This window comes from Fundulus heteroclitus, unplaced genomic scaffold, assembly GCF_011125445.2.
Source record: "Fundulus heteroclitus isolate FHET01 unplaced genomic scaffold, MU-UCD_Fhet_4.1 scaffold_280, whole genome shotgun sequence".
NCBI lineage: Eukaryota > Metazoa > Chordata > Actinopteri > Cyprinodontiformes > Fundulidae > Fundulus > Fundulus heteroclitus.
Genome location: NW_023396690.1, coordinates 65185 through 86659, shown reverse-complemented (window position 1 = coordinate 86659; position 21475 = coordinate 65185). Strand labels below are relative to the sequence as shown.

General features: G+C 38.1%; 1 protein-coding gene across 1 annotated transcript in view; it reads right to left on the bottom strand.

Moving 5' to 3' along the window:
* LOC105936434 (probable G-protein coupled receptor 153) overlaps positions 1–21475 on the bottom strand; it is a 31959-nt gene that overhangs the window by 7699 nt on the left and 2785 nt on the right. The window contains exons 2-4 of the mRNA XM_012877297.3: positions 13816–14446; positions 5627–6056; positions 470–659 (exon numbers count right to left, since the gene is read on the bottom strand). Coding sequence (XP_012732751.1) covers positions 470–659; positions 5627–6056; positions 13816–14189 — 994 coding nt within the window. The 5' untranslated portion in view covers positions 14190–14446. The remainder of the gene's footprint in view (positions 1–469; positions 660–5626; positions 6057–13815; positions 14447–21475) is intronic.

The window sequence follows — 21475 nt, the reverse complement described above, 5'->3', positions numbered from 1 at the left end:
GTCAACAGATAATACATTAAAGTATAATAAAGCATTATATTTCCATTGGTTTTCTCAGCTACATAATACATAAGCTTGTAATCCAGCATGGTTTAAGACCCCTCAATGACCAGAAATAACAATTTCTCTAATATTTTCACTTGGCTGAGCATTCTAGTTTTTTTTAGCAGGATAGAAAAATTCCCTTCCAAGTGTATTTAGCAGAAATATTTCCTGAGATAGAAATCTTCCGGCCAATAATATCTCAATGGCAAAGACAGGTCTTAACTGAAGAAAAGTGGGAATAAGATTTAACTTTCACAGAGAGCTTTTTGCTAATAGACTAAAACTGCTTGGACAGGTACTTACAGAACTTTCCTTTAGTATTTTAACAAGTTACATAAAAAAGAATTAAACATCATGAACTGGGCAGGTATAAATGAGGAAAAACGGAGGTGGGACAGAAGGGAGATGCCTTACAATAACTTACCCTCATCCACTTCATCATTGGACATGATGGCGACGCACTTCTCCCACACCATACGGATGTCGGCCCGGTAACGGTCACAAGCCCAAAGGAACATGGGCAGCAGGATGGACTGAGCGATGGAGCACCACAGCACACAGAGCACCATCCAGTTGTAGGAGCGGTCAAACTTCAGACTGGCAAAGCTCACCACCTTTTCAGAACAAAAGGTGAAGTCAGCAAAAACCATATGTAAGAGTTAGGCTTGTAATTCCAGAAATATTGGGATGGCATCCCTTTCTAATACAGTTTATGAAACAGATCATAGCAAAAGTCACCAAACTGTGTGAAAAAATCCTAAAAAAAAAAGCCTAAATAAGTATATTCACATTAAAGGGGCATCACCTCATTCCGGTGTCTACATAAACAATATAATCTGTCAATTCACACACAAAAATACAACCAGAAACCCAAGCTCAAGGATTAAAAAGAAAAAAAATGTTTTCCACATAAAAACTTGTTCCAAAATAATGACAAATATCACTTGTACATTTATTCTCTAGGGATCTTTTTTGTGTGAAAACCAAAATCCCTTTTTAGACTAATGTCTCAATACGTCCTTAAACTGCTGCTGGTCTTAAGTATGGAGCTTATTTCCTGCCAGAATGCTGAACACAGTTTAAACATGTTTCACAACCTGTGATCTATCCTCAGCAGAAAGTTAGGCCCAAGAGTCACATGACACCTCAAATGAGAGTAGTTGTTCCCCCCCACAGCAGGGGGCGCCATCAAGACAACCAAAAGGCACAGTAATGATATATGGGAACAGATGGGCCTAAGGAAGATAGTATCTTTTTTTATGAACAAAAAAAAAAAAATGCAAGGATAAGGACAACTGTAATAAATGCAAATAAACAATCTGTTAGTCCATAGACTTTTTTGAAACTATTTTAAACTTTTTGAGAGTGTGCCTTCTTTTTCTCTCATCCTTTTAGGGATTCCTTGTGATCAAATATTTCTTGTAGAAAATAGTTTGGAGTCCATCCATTGTTTCTGATATTTCCCTTGGACTAAAGGTAATTAAAGAAAATGAATACATTCCCCTTCCCTGTTGTTTCCAAAACAAATAATTTTTTTTTTTCTTAGAAGTTGTCCATTTGTATATCTGTCCAAAATATTTTATAATATTTTATCCAAGAAGAAAACAAATGACAGATCGTCTCCACGTCATTTTCACACATTTACGAAAATATTCAATATCAAAATGAAATCTCTTTAAAGCTTGCATTGCAGGATAAAAGTGATGTGTGACTTTATAGGATACCTCTTTCACTTTATTATTAAGACAAAATTAATCACCCATTAACTAAATTTCTTTCTAGTTCAAATCACCATACAGTGAATTCCACTAAAATCTAGCTGATGGCTGAGTTACAGAGTGGATAAAACTCCTGATTAATTTGTTTAAACATTTTTTTTTTCATAAATCTGTTTCACCAAGGAATATACTATTATTGTCTGAGCTATAGATTTTGGTTATGTTCTTTGTGTCTTTCAAAATCTGCATCTTATTTTTAGACACAGCAGGAAATACCACAATAGTGTATTTGTTTAAATGAAAAGCCTCCCTAAATCTTGAGAAACATTTATCATAACTGTGTAACTGAATGTTACCCCAGTTTCTCACAGCTATCTCAATATTATCTTGATAGCATCCTCTGCTGATGACAGGGCAGAATGACTGATCATGTTAACTATAGGGTCAAGCTTACCACAGAGTGTGGATTTGTTTTTTAAGAGTTTGTTTTATGAGCAGAAGCTGTTTCATATGCAAGAACAGATCGCTTTGTACTCATGGACAGATTGTAAATGATGTTTTCGTCGTGGACAGGAAATTAATCCTTAGGCTACATTCACACTGCACGGAAACGCAACCCAAATCCGATCTTTTTTATGGCAGTGTGAACGACCCAATTCCGATTTTTTTTCACCCCCCATAACATCCGATCTGGGCCACTTTCCATATGTGGTACTAATTCAGATATGTATTGGATTTTTTTTGAAAGCGTTCGCAGTCAGAACAGTCATGTCGCATTTTATTCGTCTTTCATGTCACTCTCCTGTCTCACCACACATCCACACACAGTAGTAGCAGCTAGCGCTAAATGAAAGACCATTGTTAGTAGCAGTGCTGCTTTCTTCTTACCTTACATCATCTTACTATGATGTAGTATTAATATTGTTAGCTACCATTGCTCAAAAGCTTTCTAATAATAACAAGGAGAGATGCCTGCAAGTATCTGCAGGTTGTTTTTTTTAACAAAACTTTATTGAACACATCTAGAAACAATTACATTCACCATTACTTTCACAAACAGTGTGCTGCTGTATGATGTCTCCTTCTGTTATCTGGACATGTAGGTTGCTTTGCGGTCCTGAACCGTTCAGACATAAGTCTGATGGGTGATTGTATTTTATAGTAGTATAAACTGCCACCTCAAAAAAATCTGATTTTAGCAACAACAAAAAATCTGAATTGAGCATCAAGACCTGCAGTGTGAACGTAGCCTTAGAGGCCTGTTGATGCATATTCTTTGTATAAAATTGATCAAATCTTGCGCTGTCTAGCCGTGAAGTAGTGAACGATATCCAGTTGGGATTATTTTTCAAGTATCTGTGTTTGAAATACTGTCCAGATGCATGAGAACAGTTCATTAATTATCTAAATGTATATCTGCTGTATGGTCTATAATCAAGTCAACAGTCTCTACTTAATATAGAATCTGCATGACAGAATGACTGATTGTTGCCTTTTCATATAACTGTAATTAAATTGCTGAGTAATAACTTCTAAATTACAAATATGCTAAAAGCACAGCCATAAATCATTAAATAATGTACTTAATTACATTTATAGCTGTTTTCAGGCATACAAAAAATAAATAACTACTGGCCTCTGGCATTTACTAATTCCACAAGTAGCAGGATATACTTTGGTCCATCACAACAAATTTCTCTTATTTTTCTTTGTATCTGTTTAGTAAATGTACAAACAGGATTTGGGAGCTAATAGGTAGACAAATAATTAATATAAGAATGTATTGCCTAATTCAAAAATATTATGTTCCAGAAAAACAGTTTGGATAGATAAAACTGATTTACAGACAGTACATTGGTCAAATTACATTAAACATATATCTACTATTTAGAGTCGTTACCAATACAATTATTCTACCAAACTTGGAACATATATTTACATATATCGCTCAATCGAACGTCCTATTTAGACCCCCAGCTGTTGTGCGTGCATATGGTTTTGTTTATGGCCTCTTTAATCCTAAATTACTCCATGTAACTCCATACGCTCTAAAACAAAGAGGCAATATATTTGTGTGTGAACAGCTTTCCATGCATTTAAATAGCTCATTAGATCAGGTCCTGTAAGCAGCCAGCAGACTCGTTGTTGTTTCTGTCACGGCACTAGACACACAATCCCTCTTCAGTCCTTTAGAACACCCAGCTTTATGCAATAAATCACAAAGCAGTGTTGTTGTTATAAAGTTTAACATTATTCTTTTGTATAAAATGGACGATTACCTTCAAGCTAATGCAGCTCGAAGACATTTTTAACACTGATACTGAATGTAAGTATATCATACATTGGCAACATTTTTCATTTTACACCATTTCCTCATGAAAGACAAAATACAACACAAACTTCAGAAATTAGCCTCTTCTGCTGATGACTTTGGAAACACAAACAGCAAAAAAAAAAAAAAAAAATACTCAGTGAAAAAGAGTTTTCTGTTCTTCCAGCTGAGATCATCAGAGGCCCAAACAGACACATGACAGCGGATTTAATAATGATCTGATTGCTTTACATTAACATCATAATTTAAGAAGAGAAAATAATCCAAACTCTTCTCATCCATGTCGTCAAAACAACTCAAATCTTCATGAAATTTACACCTGTGAATCAGAAGTAGAGCACTTGTAGGATGTAACAGAAATCATCACACTGTTTTCTCTGAATATAGAAGAACAAGCCACCCATCTTTCTTTTTTTGTGAAACTTTATATCTGTTTTGTCTCAGGTGATGTTGTTTTAAAAACCTTTATGGATTATAACAAAAATATTCAGCAGGATGTAAACATAGGTAGAGGCATAGCCAAAGTGATATATACACGAACGCAGATTCATTTTCTTCCTGCAGTTTTCATTCATAAATATGTAATACCACACAACTTCCCAAATAGCAGAGCTGCAGAGAGAAGTCAGCTGGCATGATTGGCCGGTGTGCAGCTTGCTAGGCCCAGGTCGACGAATGACTCCTCGCAAACTATAAAACTCAATGTTTTTCCGATCATAGTGCACCTTATAAAAGTGCTGCCAGGCCGTGCTGACATCAACACTCTGCCGTGTGCTTTGTAACGGGGAGAAGAAGTCTGAAAGGAAGCTATTTTCTGTACCAGTGAGGTGTTTGAAATGAATTCAAAAAAAGCTTGGAGATCTCAGCAGCCATGTAAATGGTAAATGTGTTTCCTACTGCATGTCGTAAGGGAACGACACAGAGCAGAAACCAAGAAGGCTTCACAAAGGACAGCAGAGCAGCCTTGCCTTATCTTTTTGAGTATTCAACATTTGTCCGTCCTGGGAGCCTTTTCAAAGTCTCGGCGTTAAGGTCAGGAATACACAGCTATTTTAAGAGTCTAGATTTGCCAAAAGATGAAAGAGGGATTTTTTTAATGGTTACTGTATTTTAACCACCATTGATTAGAACATTTTTATTAATTTTTTGAGAAGGACCTATTGTCCCTCTCAAAAGGATGCTTTGAAGCTGTGCGTAACAATTTTTTTTTAGAGAGACCAAATGTTACCTGTTTCTGGGTAAATTTTCTCCAATTTGAGCACATTTTATTCAGAAAAATATACTGTGTATGATTCATTTCAAGCAAAGATATGACAAAAAACACAGGCATCTCCTGACTCAGTGGTAGAGCAGTCACATGACACGTATGACTAGTGCCAAAAAAACATAAAAGTATATATCCCTCAAGGCTACATAATCCATCCACATTGTTTCTAATTTAGGCCTCCTAACTAACATGAATCCAACATCTCTCATTAAAAATTCAAATCTGATCATTTAACCCATCAGCCATTGCTCGTAATAAACTCACCAGGATGGGAAAGCCAGTCAGGAAGTCATAGATGAAGACGATGCCACTGATCAGGTAAGTGATCTGCAGGGAAGTCTTGAGAGGCTCCGATCCGTCGATGGACGATCTGCGCTTCCCCTGAGCGTCCTCCACCACTATGGTGGGCACGTTGAACTTGTTCTTGTCAGCGTTATGGCCTGCCTGAATGGAGAAGGTCTGGAAGAGAGCGATGCCGATGCAGATCACACCCATGGCCACGCTGCCGCCGATCAGCAGCAGAAAGCACACGCCGAAGCCCAGGCCGATCTCTGTCACAATGAATCTGCAGTCAGAGGTGTAGAAACGATCGATGGTGTCGTGCCAGCCCACTGCTGGGAGCGTGGACAGGATGAAGGACACCATCCAGATGCCCATCACCGTGTGAACTGCCTGCTTCTTGGTGTTACTCAACCTGGAAGCACAAACAAAGATTTTTGCATCAAGTCAGTAAGGTTGTCAGGGCTTCAACTCAAATTGGCTTTGGCTTTATGTTCTGCTCCGTAGGTCCAGTAGCTTGTTAGTCTAAAGCTTGTGAGCCTTGACTCCTTCTCTCTGAAATCTAAGCAGTACTTCTGATAAAACGCAGTTGTGCCAGGAATGCTCAGAGTGGCTTACAAACGGGAACACACCAAGACAGTTTATGATAGTTTCTTTGGCACACCACTGCCAAAGAAACTATCCAAGACCAGTTTGGTCTCCCTGAATCTTTTGGGAGAACATTATGACCTGTTGAAACAAAAACCTGAACATGGCAAAAACGTTTGGCACAAGAACAACATTTCTAAAGGAACACCCTATCCACAGTGAAATATGGTGGCGGCAGAATCGTGGTCTGGGGTTAGTTTTATTCATATGGAGCTGACATTTTTGTAATGGTGGATGAAGTCATAAATAGTTCTAATTCCTGGTCGGTTTTTAACCCAAAACCTTCCTTTCTCTGCTAGACACATGAAGATCCAGCATCACTCCGAGTCCATTTATACAGCAGAATCAACAAACGAGAGACTTAATAAGCAGAAAATGTAAGTTTTGGAATGGTCTAATCCAAGTTCAGAACTAAATATGACAAACAAATCAGTAAGGTCACCTGAAAAAGGCTGGATTATGAGGAATTATAAGGACAAGATCATCTATCATATTCTGATAGATGGGGAACTTGTGCATGAAGAAGTGTCTAAATATTCCACAGTCATAATGGCAGCATGCTCCTACCAAAGGAAACTAAATGCTGAAATGGGATAAAAAGGAAGTTCAACACTAGGGCTAGTGTAACCAATCAGAAAGCTGTTTGCATCTGAGCTGTGATTGGTTAACTTGTTTTCCTGTGTGCTCAGGGACAAGAAGGGTCACAGAAATGCTAAATGGAGTGGGTAAAGTAAAAAGAAGATGCAATTGCAAAAAGGATTTGAAAGGTGAAAAGGAAAGGGAATTGGAAAAAGGAATTACCCTTTTAAATATTTGATAGTAAAAGATATTTATAATCTGATTTATTTATGTTTTTAAATCTCCATTAAGAAATTGGAATTGAAAATACTTTTTCATATTGCAGTAATTGATAATGGATTAATAAATACATCTTACAATTCCTCTTTAATAATTCAATTTAAAAAGTGCAAATACAAAAAGCTTTTCAAATTGGATTTATAATAATGTGATTTAAATGTTAAATTAGAAATGGTTGTTTTTCTTTTCCAGTGACTCTTATGGTCCTCCATACAAAAAGGGCTATCAAAAGACTATTAAGATGGAGGCTTGGTATATATAACCTTATGGACAGACCTTTAATGGACAGAAGCTGTGTTAGTAGAAATAACATTAGGTTAAAATAAATTCTAGATTCTAACATTGCAGATCCAGATATCTAAAAAAGCACCGCATCAAAAATAGTTATGGCCTTGACTAGAAACTAGAGAAGAAAGTGCCGGGAAATCGATTTTTGCTGACTGTTTCCTTCGGTCCATTTGTCATCTGGGTCTTTTTCAGCATGAGCGGATTTCCATTTCCTTTTACCTCCAAGTAGCTGCTACAATGAAGCATTTCCTCTGCGTGTTTGAGTCTTCTGGTGGTGTGGCTATGTGCACAGTTAGCAGGAGCATACACATACATTTAAAGTGATGGCCAGTTCTGACCTGTGTTGTATTTTTTCATATTTTCCTAAAGATAGTGTTATCTCTTCAGATTATTTTCCTGCAGTACTAGGCAAGTCAAGAAATCAGCAACAGATCTTGCATGAAGCTCAAGCTTCTTTAAACTTCTCTAAACATGGACAGTTGCAGAACAAAATGGCCCTTTTTGGTGCCTTGTGCAACCATAAGTATGCCAAGACAAAAAAAGATGTACCATAATGGGCTGATATTGTTCTATAGTGAAACTTGTGGTTTATTTAGACTACAAAAAAGCAATCAATTCAAGAAATAACAGGAAGGTTGAAAGTTTTACAGGGAAACTGCTCTGGTTTATCCTCATCTATCATGAAACATGCTGAATTTGGAAACTTTTAGAAATCTTATTTAAGGAAAGGATCTTAAATGTCTTGAAGAGACTGACACTTAGCACATTTATGGAACTAGCTTCTCACAAAATGTAATCTCCCTTTACTACTTGCCCCATGGTAAATTATTTATAATCCATGTTGTTGCTGAATATTGATGATATTTGTGCATGTAACTTAAACCATGGGTATTAACAGATAATAATAATAATAATAATAATAATAATAATAATAATAATAATAATAATAATAATAATAATAATAATGACTATTTATAAAGCACTTTAATTCAAAGTGCTGAACAGCAGGTAATTAAAAATAGTAAAACAAGAAGGAAACAAAAGGAAACACCAATATCGAAACAATGTAATTTAGGCATTGAATTAGGCTGCATAAGATAAGGTGAACAAGTGGGTCTTTAGCTTGGCCTTAAAAACCTCCACAGAACATGCCTGCCGAATGTCTAAAGGGAGATTGTTCCACAGAGATGCAACACAAAAGAAAAAAAGCAAGTAAGAATAATAAGTCCTAAATGAGGTTCTTATACTGCTTGTCTGAATTTGCTATTAAAAAATTTAAACTGCAGGAGCTTTGCACTTCTCGCTTTCAAATTTCGCATAAACCTAAAGCCAGATTGACTTGAGTTTTAAGAAGAGAGGAGATAGAAGTCCGGAAGCTCATTTGTTTTGACCAAAGTTAGACTTAATCTGGCAATAATAAAGTCGGTTTAAATAAAGAAGGCCTTCAGGAAAAGTTTGAGGTTATATATTTTTTTTCTGGGTTCCTGAGTTTCTACTTATGTTAGCCATTCAAAAGAAATATTATATAGTTGTACAATGCTTCTTGTTAACCACTTTAAATGCATGTGCAAAACCTAAAGAAGGCTTTCAATGCAGATGCACCAACTAACAGGTTGGTGGTTGGAGATGGATGTTTTTTAACCTGCTTGCCTCTGAACAGCCACTAGCAGATCAGAATCCTAAAATATGATTTTCTTTCTCCAGACAGGGAATGCTGCAACAGAGTGAAAGAGATTTAAAGTGACCAGTTTCAGTATGGCATCCAAAAATGAAGTCAGTGGAAGCAAAGGGATACCAGAACCTATTCAAAGAAAACTCTTTTCAGTGGCATAAAAAGAAACGCCCGCAGTTAATTTTGCCTGTGAGGGAACAGAGACTTTCAGCAGATAACAGGAAGGCTAAAAGGATGACGCCACAGTAGCTGTTTCATCCTCTAGAGCTTTCAAACTCTGTCATGGAACATGCAGGGTTTATAAATGTTGGCTCTCTTTTATTTTCTTATACTAAAGGTCTTAAATAGAAATTTAAATCAGCCAAAGTTGGTATCTGCATGTAAACGCTTTACAAAAAACAGGGAATACTAGATTGCGAAATTCAGATTCTGTATTTGTACATTTTATCTTAGAAATGTGGTAGTGGTTAACAAACGAATGGTCCACCAGTCGTATCGCACGCTATAGCTTCTGATGAAGGGAACGGCTGGCATAGAAGGTTCCCCAAATCACACATGTTTAAAGGCTCTGTTAAATGTCAGGTCTGAACAGTGTTTGGATGGTCGCTATGTTTAATAAACACATTAGAAGATCGACTAATTTATGTTAGGAACAGACTGCACTACACGAGCACCCAAAGCTTTTCCTATCCCGTGGATAGGCACTATAAACTTTACATTACCACTTCAGTGTGTTTAAGAAAAAACAAAATATTAATCTGCTTCATATATCTAAATAAAAGTTTCTCTGTTATCTTCAAGGTGAACAATCAGCCTCAACAAATGAATGAGAGCAAACATCACCTTTATTCCTCCACTTATCAAAAAAAAAAACTCTAAAGATGTATTTCTTTCAAAATAGCTCAAAATGTATTCAGAAATATTTGAAACATGTTTAGCTTATAAGCGCTGTTCCACATGAATACCACAGAGGGGGCAGCAGTTGCCTCTATCTTTCCAGTGAGTTTTTTTTGTTGTTGTTGTTGTTGTTGCAAAGACAAGTAGATCTTCTTGTCACAGTGAGTAATGCTAGCCTTTTCCTAAATGTGCCCGGGGTACATGGGGGAGGTTACGTCACCAAGCTGCATGAATCTATTACCAGAGTGAGCGAGGAAAATAACTTACATGAGATAGTGAGCACAGGGCCATGAGAATACCTTCCTAAGTACAATGCTGGAACTCATAATTCAGGGCATTAGCATATGTTAATGTCAGAGAAAAGGCAGGCCTGCCAGCTCAGCGGGGTGAAAAGGAAGCAGTTTAAAAGAAAGATGAACCGTAATTATACCGTCTGAGCCTGGAACTTTGCTGCCTCCAGATCACGGTTGAAACTAACAAAAAACAAAAATGAAAATCTGGGGAAGGTAAGGTTAAAGATAACAGGTAAGGTTAAACAATAACAGTCTTTTTCTCCAAAGTCTATCTGTTAAGTGTGCATTAGCCGAGCAGTGGCATCTGCATGGGTAGAACAGGGAGCCGGAGCGAGCGATATTTTTATCGAACAGCTGCTGATGTGCAAAACTAGCCAAGCTGACCGTACACCGAGCATCTGTAGGGATGATGCCACAGGCAGTACCACCACACTGTTGTTTTCCAGCCGGGAAGAAAAGCGCACCAACACAACGCCGCTCGTTACCCGATGCACCACGGTTAAGGTTTCAGCAACATTTCATTAGTGTTAATCTGCTGATTTCAAACTGTTTCGCTTTAGATGTTCCGTAACATTTATTTCAGAAATGCTTTTGACAGAATATTATTCACCAGTTGATACCCAGAAGCTATGAGAAACAGCTGAATAAGACTAAAGATCAGACCTCTGAGATACAAAAGTGCAGGACGCACAAACAACACATCTTCACAGCATCATGCGCTCAAAATACTCCGTTGTGTTAATAATAACCGTAGCTGTTTTTGTTTTGATTTTAATCATCAGATTCTTATTTTAAAGTAGCGCTCTGATGCTGATATAATTAAGCCACGATCCTGTTGAAAACATCTGACTCAGTGTGAACAGCAGACATCCTGGGAGTCTAACGAGACCAAAATAGTGCTAATGCTGTTAATGTGCGGTGAACCTCAGTTTTATTATGCACTGTTTCTTGGTGTTATCATATGTTGTGGAAAAAGCCGGATGAAGGTGGAAACTGGAAACTGGCTGCTCAGACAGTCTGACACGGTGTTACCCCAAATAACTGCAACCAGCTAAGATGCTGGCAGGAAAGAGACTTCACCTGATGCAGTCCTTCCCACTCGCAAACTGTACACAGGCTGACAGATGGCACGAGTCTGTCTGAGTCCTATCTTAGGAATCCGCTCCAAAAATGTAACATTTCTGGCCAGAATAACATCCTAATTTCATCTGAGGTTTGCTTCTTTGTGTCTATGGTTTAAAGCATAACGTCTATAAACACCTTGTTTTATAACTATACTTCAAAGATTTAGCTTTTATGTGATAGTGGAACGCTTACAACCAGAGTTGAGACTGATCCAGTCCAATATTGGTGCTTGACTGATACCAGCAGCGTTTTTGGACGGGATATTTTGGGGGATACCCCTGATCCAGACACCAGTTCTGTTGCTACTCTTGACTATTTTGACATGATTTTACTCTGCAGACAAAAAAAAGTGTTGCATTACTAAGACAAGTATGCACAGTAATCTCATTAAAACATACAGAATGTGAGGTTTTGAATGCAATAACAGAGATATATTTCAGATTTGACAGATTTCTTGAAGTTTAAACATTAGGGAGAAACTTGTTTGGGAAACTGTCAGTCTGCTGCCTGCAGAGTAAACACTTTGCAGCAAGGCAGCACCTCCTTCTGAGATATTTTGATCCTAAAAAAAGGGAAAATACAAGATAGATGTTTGTTGTATATTTTGTGCAAAGATTTAGAATGGCAGAAGCTATGTCGGACTGTTTTGAAAAACATGGAGAGAGGAATCGGAGCTTTACAGAAAACCAACAAGAAGCTGTGACAGGTACTGTTTCTAACTTTCAACCTGAAACTTTCAATGACCCTCAATAACAAGATATTTTTTCCGCTCCGCCCCGGCGCAGCTGGCTTGTCGCTGCGGCTCCTGGGGTCTTTGGCGTTGTGGTTGTTGGGGGGTTTCTTGGGGCCCATCTCTGCTTTTCCCTCAGATCGGGGAGGCAGCTTTCCCTGTGTTGGTCCCTATTGGGCACCTTTGCTCTGGAGGTCCTGTTGGGCATCTGGGGTTCTGGTTTGCCTGGCATCTGCCTCGGCACTCTGGGGGGCGGGTCTTTAGCTCCTCAACCACTATTGAGCATTTTTCTTATGGATAGCCCTTACATACATAAGTGCATTCTCAGATACACCTACAGGTGCTTGGATTCAGGTGCTGACAGATTGACTTCTATACAGAAAACCCCTATTGTTTCCTTTAGCTGTCACTTTATGCATTTTGTATTAAATAATATTGTATATTCTTCAGTGATGGTATCAAGGCGTTGGTTGTCTGTACCTGTAGTACCTTATCGGTTGGTTCTTTTTATATATCTCTCTGCAGGTTTAGAAGCAGACTCCGAGGATGTTATATGTTCTCTCACTTTCCTCTACTCTTTTTCTTTCACCATTTCTACCTTTTAGCATTTTGTCTCATCTGTTTCTCTCCTTTTTCCCCTCTTCTACCTTCATGTTTCTGCGTCCATTTAACATGAAATAGTCCCAGCATAAAATCTAATAAAGCTTCTTGCATATATAAATCAAGCGGAGCACTATGGCTAAAGCAGTAAGGCTCCACTTGTGAAAAAAAACTCTATTGGGCTCTTTTTGGCATTAAGTCAACAGTTCTTAATGCTACACTCCAGACAAAAAAAAATTGCATCTGCCCATGAATAATTAACCATTCATGGCAGATAGACTTCTTGCATTACATTGTTACAAAATAATTTTGTCACTAGCAGCTTTTTCCACCATTTCTCCAACATCCTTACACCTCAATAAAGCATCCAACTCTTCCCTGAAAGACCAGAAATTCTGATGTTTGTTGGGTAATTATCACTCTTGCACGTAGAAATCAAAAACTGAATGGGTGTTAAGCCTTATTCCATATGCAACAGCAGGACAAAAAAAAGATTCAATATTTACATAAAAGGGCTCTTTTTAAATGCAGATATCAGGATCAGATTTGTATGCGAAAACCCTGGATAAGAACATCTCTACTTACCGTTTTACTCAATAGATATAAATTTGATGAAAGTGCTTGATTTCAGTAGATCTATTTATATGTAATACTTCTGGGTAAAAAAGGCTGGCCTTGTTTTTCTATAGAAAGCTCTACAAAATCTACACAGACTTCAAATGCATGCAAAAAAAAAAACATAAATCTTGAATAGTCATCCAAACACTATTCAAAGATACATATCCTCACCCTTATCTAGTGGTGTCTGTAGATAGTCAAAACAACATAGTTTATAGGGCAAGCATTTTTCCTGCAGGGAATAGATCCAATAATAAACGACCCCAGGGGGAACAAGTAGTGCTTTCCATCGAGGCCAATTTTAGAATGCGAATGCAACAAACGATCATTTCATCAGCATTATGTATAATCAAAGATGATTTGGATTTTAGATTTAAGATGTAATGACTTTGATACAGTCAGGAACAGTTATAAAACATTTTAGTCTCACACTTAAATGTCATACCTGTAGTTCACAGGCCAGCGCACCATCCACATGCGGTGATAGGAGAGCGAGGTGACAGAGAAGCAGGTGACCAGGGTTAGCGTGTAAAACGTAGACACAAACACTTTGCACAGACCCTCGTTCCACTCGTAGTTGGAGTGCTGCCGCCGCAGCGTTACGACGCAGTACATGGTGATGGGGATAGCCATGTTGAGAATGTGTGTCCCTGCGAGGGTGCAGATGAGGAACTCCAGCGGTTTCCACTTTTTCTGCTTGGCGCTGACGCTGAGGATGCTCCATGTGTTGGCCAGGATGGACACGCCCGAGCAGACCAGCCAAGCCAGCGTGTTGGCATTGATGACGTCATCCTTCATGGTGGTCATCTCATCCACCATGTTGGTGCGGGGCAGGGCTCAGCCTGGAGGGCCGGGAGGAGCCGTCGGCAAGAGCAGGTGCACGTAAGGAGAAGGAGGTGGTGGCAACGGGCAGGAGGGGGTGCAGCGCGTCGGGCGAGGCAGGCATCCTATCTGGGTGGCCGTATACTCTCCATGGGTTGAGTAAGGCAGGCAAATGTTGTGGCTGTGGAGCAACACAGTGGGGCGTGAGAGGAGAGGGATGGCAGAGCTGAGCCAGTTCTTTTACATGCATAAACCTGGAGAGACAAAGGAGGAGGAGCAAAGGTCAGATTCAGATAAATACAACATGAGTAAACTGAACAATGACTCCTCCAAACACACAGTACTCATCACCAGTACACACAAAATCCAGATATTTAACTGTCTTGTTTATTCAAGGTGGGTAATGTAAAACAGCAAAAAAAACAAACAAAAAAACAACCAATACACAAAAACTAGGCATATACATTGTAGCCAATCTCAATCGTCATTACAATAACAAAGTTCCCCCTGGATGCAATATTCTGTAAGCTTTTTTTTTTTTATTTCATTCACAATCTGGGTGTCAATTGTAGTGGTACCACTTCAAGAGGAGCTGTAAGAGGAGACTGCAAACCAGCCCAATGCAAAACATCTTTTGGACAGAGTGTGTTGATTGTAAAAGGGCCACAGATCTGAAATTTTGCAGCCCTTATAAAATCTATATACCACAATATAAAGAAAGATAAATATACAACCAGCTGTAACACATCTTTTTAATCTAATATCATAAATAGCAATGCATGCAAAAGCAGAAACAGTCACCCAGGTGAGTTCAACAGTCACCGAACCCTTTTCCTCTTGAAACACCTCTTATGGTGTCTGCATAAAAGCTGCAGCCCTCTGCAGCGTACGACTTACAACCAATCAGCTAAGTTTCTTTCTCGCATTAAATATCCTGGTGTGTGTCTGGCTTGTTTACCTGAAGAAATTGATCAGATATCCAGTGTGTTATGCACAGAAATGTTCTCTCATCTGAAAACTCTGTCACATGGTTAATTTCTAAGGACAATGGTTTCACAAAGGGAAATGGTTACAAAAATAAAACTTTCACTGTTAAAGACATCATAGCTTGATAGTCTATCAATATTGCACACTCCAGTTAAAGACTTAATTTATTTGTGTGGTTGTCACAGCAGTTATATACATTTATGCCAAGAGCAGTTAAACATTGGTCTACAATATAAGGTTGCCATCACAACTGACTATTATTTATCTTTTACTGGTGTGGTGTGTGGGTAGGCAGGATGAGCTCATCAGGAAGGCCAATTGTGTCCTTGGTTGGCCCGTCGACCCAGTGCAGGTGGTGGGAGACAGACGGACGCTGACAAAAATAACATCTCTCTTGGAGAGATGTCTTCCACCACAAGCATGACACCGTTAGAGCATTGGAGAGCTCCGTTGCTGAAAAGCAGCTGCATCCCAGATGCACGAAGGAGTGATTTCCAAGGTCTTTCCTCCCAGGAGTTATTAAAGTGTATAAGCGAGTTACATTCCTGCTATTCCTTGCACATAATTCCTTATTGAAGTAAATAGTATTTTTTTGCACAAATGTGCAAAGAATGTTTACATTTATCTTAATAACCTAATTCCATTGTTGTAATTTATATCTGCTTTCTTTTATAAATGCATAATTTCATTACCATGTCGGTTTAATATTATTTCTTATTTTTATGGGTAACTGTGTTTCACTTTCCTGCTGATACACTTGAATCTCCCCACATGAATGAGTATTCTATACTATTTTACTCTGTTCTATTGTGATATATTCTTGGAGCAATATCAAATTTCTCCGAGGAGTATTTTAACCATGACCTGATTGAATTGTGAAGGGATGGGGGGATAGGGAAGGAGAGCTAAGAGGAACCCTAGAAGGTATAATTCAGCTCAGTTTGTGAAACAAGATTTTTTTTTCAGTCAACATTCATCAATCACTGATCATCCTCAAAAGGACTGTAAAGCAAACATTGTTTTACAGACACCTACATAAATAACGTAACAAAAATATCATCTGGACTACGATCTTTTTTCAGCCTACCACGTCTCATGACACTCATCACAAGAGGAAAACGCTGCTTCCCCCACAGTGACGAGAAAAATGCCTGGCACAGCTGGAGCCTGTTGTCACATCCATTTCCTGTCTTTTGGCTTGTCTAAACACTGATGTGCTGCAGGCAGGACCCCCGAGAAGGAATGATGAAAATGGCAACAACTATGTCACCAGCACCCTGATCATATTTCCCATGATCTAATTCTCCTTCTTTCTCTTTTGCTACAGCAGGCCTGTATGTAGGAAAATTGTATTTGCCTCAACTATCTGTGTTCTCCAGGGGCTGATGTATTTTTCTAAGAAATATATCATAAAATGAAGAGGAACACTGTGGGTTCTATGATAGATATAGCAGATTACAAGATTATCCCCATTTATACATCACAGCAATTGATTTTAATGAAAATAGTGGTGATTTTTAGTTTTGATGCATTGAATGAGTAGGTGAAAAAATCTAAACACTTTATTTTGGTATATTTACTACCGATCACTATTTTGAGCTGATCAAGAGAAAATTGATCAAAATCTGTTTCTGATAGTTAGTGCATCTCAAGTTTTCGGTTTTATGTAACATGGAGCGGTTTAGTAGCCACAATAAACCTTTGTAAAGGTTCACAAATTATAGTAAGTTCTTCCTGAGACTACTGATAGTCAGCATCTGTTTGTTATTAGAACAAATGATATTTAGGCAAGATGAATATGTTTATCATTGAATACCATTATTCTCATGCAATCTTCAACTTGTACTAATGCAAAGAAAAACAAACGGCTTACCATCTACATCTTACAATTATTTCCAACATGATTCTAGTGTTAAAATTGTACAGTTTCATTCATTCATTCATTCATTCATTCATTCATTCAGGGTGATTTAGTGAACCTGCTAGTGTCACAAAACAAAAACTTCCCTGTATACAGGCCTTATAACCACCAGCTAACTTGCATTCCCAGTGGACCTTTCTGTTAAAAATAAAGAACAATAAAAAAAAACTCTAAGATATCATTGAAGGGCTGCACATTAATATAAAGGACAAGGGGGTGGGGGCGGGGGGGGGGGTCCTACATGCAAAATAATTGAGTAACAAATTTGTCAGCAAAAGTCAGAGAAAGGTTTCGGGATGACACGTTGATGCATACATGGGGATGATCTTATAAGTTTTTATTCAATGTTGATATCAAATCTGTTTCTTCCATTATGGGACCTGCACAGCAATTTATTTATTTCATGGCAACTGTTTGTTACTTTTAATTGCTGAAGTAACAAAGTTGACTGTTTCTTATGTTTTAGTCGATAGAAAGAAAATCTAATCAGCCAAAACCTGAATCAGCAGGTCATACTTCCATGAAATCAAAAACTGGTATCAGCAAAAATAAGAACCAAAAATTTTATATAAGATTAGGTCAAATAAACCCAAAGTTTTGCTGCAATGTTGCACCATTGCCCTCTTATTTTTTCGCTTTTTGTTGCTATTGCTGCCATAAAACTAAGTTTTTACGAAAGCACATCTTACCCAGAAAAGGATAAAGCGATACACACTGCATTCACAACCTTTGAAAATATTCTGGGATATGAAAAGAATGATTCATGGCTTTGATTTGGGAATCTCCAGGTGGTTGGGATGGACTGAGCAACAGAAGAAAGCTGAATCAAGCAATAAGCACTGAAGCAAGCGTCACAACATGACCCAAATCAATCCACTCCGCCTGCTCCAACAGATCCCACACGGGAAATACACAAAATCGCTTTCATTTGCTGGGAAGGTACGGAGACAGTTGCAGAGAAGGCCGTCCAAAGCATTAAGACGGGGTCTAAAGGAAACAATGAAGGTAGAGCTCATGATTCTGAGAACCCACAGGAAATCTGACCAAGAAGGGTTTTCTGACTGAACAAAAACCAAATATTTAGAACCACTGTCTACCTTCCCACTGTCTAAAAGTAACGCACAACCCGTCTTTGCTCACTGTCTGACATGAAATCAGACTGTTTGCTGCTTAAGGTTAGTTAGGATTACTTAAATTGTTTCTATTAGTCAAATTCAAAAATAATGAGAGACTGTATTAGACAATTCTAAATTACTTCCTTCCAAACCAGAAATATACTTCCACTAAGATAATTCAATCTTTAAACAATGGGAAAGTCTATGATAATATCATTGCTTTATAAGCTTTCTACAGGTTAATTTACAACATTTGAGCTACGGGGCGGCAACACTGTAGATGTATTTAAAAGAAGCAATGTAAACACGCTGCTTCTAAAACTAAAGAAATCAGCCAAGATGTCAGGAAGAATATTGTGGATCTCCACAAGTCTTTTTCATCCATGGACACAGTTTCCAGATGGCTATGGGTGCAAAATTAATATTTTCAAACAATTTATGCAAATATAAACAATATGGGAATGCCTGGCAATCAAACCGTTCAGGAAGAAAACAGGTTCTCTGTCCTAGAGATGAACGTGTTCTGGTGCAAAATGTGTGTATCTGTCCCAGAACGAAAGCAAAAGACGTGTTTTCAGAAGCCCTCTAAAGCTGATTAGAGAGCGTCGTTATCCACAGTGAATCGAGCCCTGAAACAACATGCGCTGAAAGGCCCATAACAAGAACAAGTTATTACTCTAAAAGCGGCATTTAAAAACCCATGTTAGTTTGCAAAAGCACTCAAAGACCTTAATTTTTTGAGCCATGTCCTGTCATCTAATGAGACTATACATCTTGCATTTCTAGGAACGCCATTCTAACTGTAAAAATACGGAGAAGGCAGCATCACATTGTCAGGGTGTTCTGCTTTGACAAGGACTGCTGCACTTAACAGCATAGCCAAAATCATGACGAAAGAATATTTTGTGAAAGTATTTAAGCAGCATCTCAAGATATCAGCCTGTAGGTTAGAGCTTAGGCTTGGGCCCATCAGGACATCAGGACAAGGACTGTTAGCATACCACCAAATTAGTTACAAAATGGCCTAAAGAGTTTAGCTTGATTACATGTCACACAGTGAGAAAAGGGTTTTTTGACTTGTTTTATACAGTGTTTATAAGCATCTTTTTTTCATCTGAGAGTAATTAGAATCATATTTGTCTCAATTTCAAGATTTGGACCCTGACTAAGAAACGTCCAAATCACAGACGGGAAACAGCTGAGTTCTCCTGTGTTAATACATTTACCCCTCCTGTCAATCTTTAAATGTCATTTTGACTCTTTTGGTGAGACGTGTCTTTTGTACAAAAGCTGCTAAGGTGTTATACAGCCGCCAAAACACAAATAAGGAGAGCAGACAGGAAAGCATAGCTACATTTGCTTTAGTTGATGCTTACCCAACATGTGCGGACATTTACTGGATGCAGCTTTCCACACTAGAAGTATTAGTGTTTATATCAGTTCTCCTTAGTTTATCTGACCTCCAATGGAACACGGCCAGATATAAATATCGACTGAGCTGTGATGCCTTTGTTTAACCATGCATGCATGTGCAGCTAAACTTAAGCTACTTGTACTACAGATGCAACATTACTCATGAAGTTTTTGTAAATATTCTGTAAGCTTTCTGTCAAAATCTGATCACAAAGGAACTTTTCAATAATGAATAAGGATCTTATATATGATATGGTGACAGGTTAAGGCCTAAGGAGCAGCAGAAAACTCCCCGAGCGTCTTCATTTTGTTGAAACAGAGATTTGTGTTCCAGCGGACCACTATTCAGGGAGGGGAAAAAGCAGGTTTCTGACATGTTAAAACAACTTAGCCACATGGAAATCATCCTCCAATAAGCAATAGCAGTTTAAATGTTTATATTTAGAAGAAGAAATTAGCTAATTATTATTAAAAGCATGGTGTACTCAAGGAGAACTAAATAAAGGATTATATTTTTGGAGACATTCATTGAAAGATTTTTTTTATACCGAAGCTGTTTTGACATGGCAGAGGTCCCCTTTCTGTCCTATCCCTTCTCTGACTAGCCGGGAGTTCTATTTTTGGCTAAATAAATAGTTTGTAGACACTATATATAAAATAACATAATAGAAAGATCCTTCTCTAAAAAGCAGAAGGGAGTGGAAAACAAATCTGAAGCCCTTCTTCCAGGATGACTCATAGAGTTCAAGAGGTACAAAAGTAGCTTCAAATTGAATAGAAAGATATGATTCTGAGGCCTGATTTAGTTATCTCTGAATGTGGGCAAGCTGTATTTTAATGTCTTGGCACAGGGTTCAGTTCAAGACAAAAAGTGCAGTGAATAGGCTGAAATGTTATCCATTGCAGGTATAATTTCCTGATAATAAGCTCTCAGAGTCCCCCTAAAAATCTCATCAAGGTCAAATTGACATGTCATTATTGCCTATTAAAATTTTTTGCTATTTTATCACACTTAAGCTCTACATTAAAGATAAGTCAATGTCATTAAAATACTTAAGGATATCTTTGACGTGTTCTTTTATCAAGGAATAAAATCTCTAAATGCACAATTGAGATGAATGACATTCAATATTTATAGAACATAATACTGCCAAATGATGTAACAAGTATAAGGGAACTTGGTCCATGACACATGAAACAATTATTCACTGTTTGCAACTGAGACTGAAGCCTCATCTGGGACTGCATACCGTGCCACATGTCAATAAAGCCAAACAAGATTAGAGAAGCACTGGGAAATCTGCTGGTGACTGGAATCAGACCATTTTCCTTGAATGGTGCTAGCTGGTCACTGGACAGTCAGTAACTCTACAATCCCATCTTTTTCCAATCAGTGAATGTGTCATACTAAGCGCTACCAGATGAAAAAGACACATAATTTTGTATTAGTTAGGTGCTTAAAAAAAAGCTTGATGAAGTATAAAGATGCAAATAGCTATTGTTGATAGTTTAGCGGCAGCACGCTCAGTCGCAGCGGCTCAGGCTAACCCTCTATATGATCTACGAAATTCTGTTGTATGTACCTTGTTTGTATAATGACAAATGAACGCATCTAATCTTATCTTATTTTGGGTGCTAAAAGTAAGAATTGGTTTAACTAATAAAATTTAATTGATTCTTGGGACATTTGTTCTGTGCGGATTAGTTGTGCACATTTTGTTAGACAATTAAGACACATAAGGATTCACGTCGTAAACCGATAACTCCTCCGTGACGACACGTTCTTTCTTCAGATATCATGTAAGGAGACGATCCCCTTTTAGGGGTGTGTCTAAGTTTAGAAAAAG